This window comes from Orycteropus afer, unplaced genomic scaffold, assembly GCF_000298275.1.
Source record: "Orycteropus afer afer isolate SDZICR_OR568_19922 unplaced genomic scaffold, OryAfe1.0 scaffold00233, whole genome shotgun sequence".
In the NCBI taxonomy this organism is placed as follows: domain Eukaryota; kingdom Metazoa; phylum Chordata; class Mammalia; order Tubulidentata; family Orycteropodidae; genus Orycteropus; species Orycteropus afer.
This window is the reverse complement of record NW_006921820.1, coordinates 1,065,203-1,069,146: the sequence shown is the minus strand read 5'-3', so window position 1 is coordinate 1,069,146 and position 3,944 is coordinate 1,065,203. Positions and strand designations below refer to the sequence as shown.

The following is a 3,944-nucleotide window of genomic DNA, read 5'->3' as shown; positions in this document are numbered from 1 at the left end:
AGCCACAGTGCAGCAAATTAGAAGTGAGAAGTGAAGACGACCAGATTTCCAGCCCCTCACTACTTAAAGAGTGGTCCAGCTGTGTCGACATCACCTGGGAGCTTGTTAGAAATGCAGAATCTCAGCCCCAGACTAACCTTCTGAATCAGACTCTACATTTTAACAAGATTCTCCAGATGATTCGTGTGTACAGTAAAATCTGAGAAGTGCTAGACAAGACAACTCTTTCAAGAACTTTGGCTGAGAGAAAAAAGAAAGGGAGAAAAAGGCAATGTCAACTAAGAAGTTTCTCTAGGATGGGAGAGACTGGTGCATGTTTATGAGCTTCCAGCAAGTGGTTCAAACTCCTGGCAGCATATTAGAATCACCTGGGGTGCTCAAAACAAAGACCAATTCCCTGAGGCCCACCCCCTGAGACTCTGATGGAATTTCCAATGTATAGGAAGCTGAGGCCCACCTTCCAGTAAGGAAGGGCAGATGGCAAATGGCAAATGGTTGGAGGCCTCCTCATGGAAATGGAAAGGCAGGAGTGAAGATGAAGAAATGTTTTTGGGAAGGAGGCAAAGCAGAGAGAAACTGGGCTTTGAACCAGTTTATTCTGGTTCAACCCCCTGCTGAGATATTAAATTTTCACCCCAGGTACGCTGAATCAGAATGTACAAGAATCTACACTTGAACAAGATTCAAACATATGAATAAGCTGGGGGTCCATAAGAATCACCTGGGGATCTTGTTAAAATGTAGATTCTGATTCAACATACCTAGGGGTGGAAATGCAAATTCTCAGCAAGGAGTCAAAGTGGAAAGAAATTTGTAGTGGGTAGGGGCCAGCAAGGAACTCTGGTAGTGCAGTGGCTAAGGCATTTGGCTGCTAATCAAAAGCTGGGTGGTTTGAACCCACTTTAGTCTCTGAGAAAGATGAGGCAGTCTGCTTCCGTAAAGATTTACAGCCTTGGAAAACCTATGCTGTTGTTATGTACCATCCAATTGTCTCCGACTCATAGTGACCCGATACACAGCAAAATGAAACACTGCCTGGTCCCGCACCAGCTCCATGATACTTGTTATACTTGAGCCCATCGTTGCAGCCACTATGTCAATCCATTTTGTGGAGGGCCTTCCCTTCTTTCGTCGACTCTCCACCTTACCAAGCATGAAATCCTATAGGGCAGTTCTACTCTGTCCCATAGGGTCATTATGAGTCAGAATCAACTCAATGGGAATAGGTTTGGTTTTGGTTTAGGTGGCTTGGTGCAAATGAATAGAATGGGAAGGTCTTGCTGAGAGGGCTTCGGGAAAGTGATTAGCCAGCAGTGCTGTAGGAAGCAGCGAAAGTGGGAAAGTGAGCTGATTAAGGGGAAATAAATGGATGTCTTTAAGAGCTCAGTTGAGTTGGGAATGGTTGGGAAGACAGGGAGCAGAGGCAGTTTAGTGTGTAGCTAAGAATAAGGTTTATGCAGTACACCACCTCCTCTCTCTGTGGCTTTCCACAAGTTTCTTATCCATTCTAAGCCTCAATTTCTCCATCAGTAAAATGAGGCTGATAATCATAGTACCTTCCACCTAAGGTTGAGGGGGTTCAAAGAGCTTGGCACATGGTAAGCAGTCAATAAGTGTTCATTGCTATAACTGATCCAAGATTAGGAGACAATTGTGAAACCTTGCAACGTAAAAGGGTGTTTCTGTACTCGGTGTAAATCTAGGCCCAAAATGTACTACCCTGAAATAGACTTGATGTTCTACCTTGTCCCAAACCACACACCCACACAAACATGTCTTTGCCTTCCCAACCCATCACTAATTTTCCCTCCTTTCTAACAAAGACTTCTAAGAGGTAGCCTAGTGTCTGGTACAATAAATTTTCCATAAATATCTGTTGAAGTTCACTGTCTCTCCCAAACATTGCTGTCTGATGACATACCTGGTCAGGAAAATCTCCATGTGCAGTGGAAGAAATCAGTCAGTGTCTCAGACATTCCTAGGGAAGAGTGGACCAGGTAGGAAGACAGCTCTGTGGGCTCTGAATCATCTATAAGGCTGACACAGTACACATAGTTCTGCAGATAAAAGGTGAGTCTGGTCCACCTGAACTTCCCTAACAGGCCCTCTCTGCGTCTAAGGGCGACCAGAGACCAAGAAAACGCTCTGAATCTTTCGCCCCTTTAAGAGGCGTGGTCTCATTGCGGGCACCACTGGAACGATTGGCTGAAGCTGCCGGCTCGGCCGCGGTGGGCGGGACTCCGTTGCCAGGGAGTTGCGCGGGGGGCCTTAAGGGTAAAGCGGCGGCTGCGCGGAGGAGTGTGGCGCTGCTGGGGCTGGGGGTGAGCGACGGCGTCGGGGGCTGAGGGGAGCACCGCGCAGGACGTGTAGTTCCCAGCCGGGAGGCGCCGCCGCCATTGCCGCCTCGCTCGGTGAGCGCAGCCCCGCTCGCCGAGCCGGGCCTCAGCGGGCCACCAGCACGATGGGCCAGTGCGGCATCACCTCCTCCAAGACTGTGCTGGTCTTTCTCAACCTCATCTTCTGGGTGAGCGGTACAGGCGGGCAGCGAAGGACTAGGGCTGACGGCGCGGCACGGAAAGGCCTCGGCGCAAGCTCCGTAGGGCCTCGCGCTGCGGGACCGAGGCAGCGGGGCCCTGCGCCTGAGGCGCTGGGAGAGCCCGGGCCCGGAGCCTCCTCGCCAGGTCTGGACGAAGGCCCCGGGCGTGGAGTGAGGTGATGGGACGCCCCCAGGGCTTCCCGCGGCCTCCATATGTGGAGGCCTTGCCGCCGGGGCTTGTGCCGAAGCTGTTGGCTCCGTGCCAGGGGCTTCGTGAAGCGAGGCGGGGTCGAGTCCACTGTCTTTCTGCAGCAGCTTGCGGGGGGAAAAGCTCTCAGATTCTTTAAGGACATCAGACTCGAAATAGGATATTCCCCAAAGGATCAGGCTCTGCTTTCTTTGTCAGGGCCTGGAGCCCCGCAGGTCCAGTGGCAGCCTTGAGGCATGTGAGATTTGCGGGGACGCTACTGAATCGGGGGTGAGGGATTTTGACTTAGAGCTCTTTGTGCTTAGAGAACTGGTTGGTCAGCAGCCCAGAAAACCGAAGGGATTCTACTTTAGAAGCCAAATAATCCTTCGATTATTTGTTGTGGTCATGAGCACAGATAGCTTCAAGTTATAAATTTTGGTTAAGTATGATTTCGAATTTCTCAAGATTTTGAAAGCCATGAGTTAACATTCAGTAAGAAGCGGCTTAAAAATTTCCTTTGGACACGCCCCCAGAGAAAGGGTTGTTTTGTAACTTCTCCATCTTAGTTAATTAAGGTCCTTGTCTAACCAGGGACTTTTATAACTTGTGTTGTTGCTTCCTATCAGTCTCTCCACCCTCCAGTCCATCTGGACCTTGCTCTCAGATAAAACTTATTAAGCATTTGTTCCATCACATCGCTGTCTTTTGTTTAAAAACAAACAAAACTCCAAAAAACTCAAGCAGTAGAATGCGGTTCAACTGCCTTCATCTGGTGTTGGAACTTAAGTTTCCAGTCTGGTGCCCCATCACTTTTCCTTCCTTACCATCATTTCCTTATACAATTGCTTCCCTGAACAGACTTCTCAGTCCCCAGAACACTACTTGAATGTTGTCACACCTCATATTTTTCATGTGCTCTCCCCTGGTCCTCACTGATCCCCATTCTACTATCCCTGCCCTGCTTTCCCCATACCTCATCTGGAAAGAATCTTTTTCTCCTTACCCTCCTAACCAAAGCATGAAACTTTTTATATACTGATTGTTGTAGCATAGAAGGATGGTTGTATATAACAAGGCATGTTTACATGTATTGCCATAGAGTCGCTTAGGTTGTTGACAATGTGAAGAAGAAAGTCCTAACTGACATTGGGGTTTCCATGATTTGTTCTTTTCCAGTTACAACTGTTTCATATTGCTTCTTTTTTTTTTTTTAATTTT

General features: G+C 48.4%; 1 protein-coding gene across 1 annotated transcript in view; it reads left to right on the top strand.

Moving 5' to 3' along the window:
* The first annotated feature begins 2,461 nt into the window (after positions 1-2,461).
* The window catches only part of TSPAN3 (tetraspanin 3), a 39,756-nt gene continuing 38,273 nt past the window's right edge, over positions 2,462-3,944 (top strand). Inside the window, exon 1 of the mRNA XM_007948928.2 lies at positions 2,462-2,524. Coding sequence (XP_007947119.1) covers positions 2,462-2,524 — 63 coding nt within the window. The remainder of the gene's footprint in view (positions 2,525-3,944) is intronic.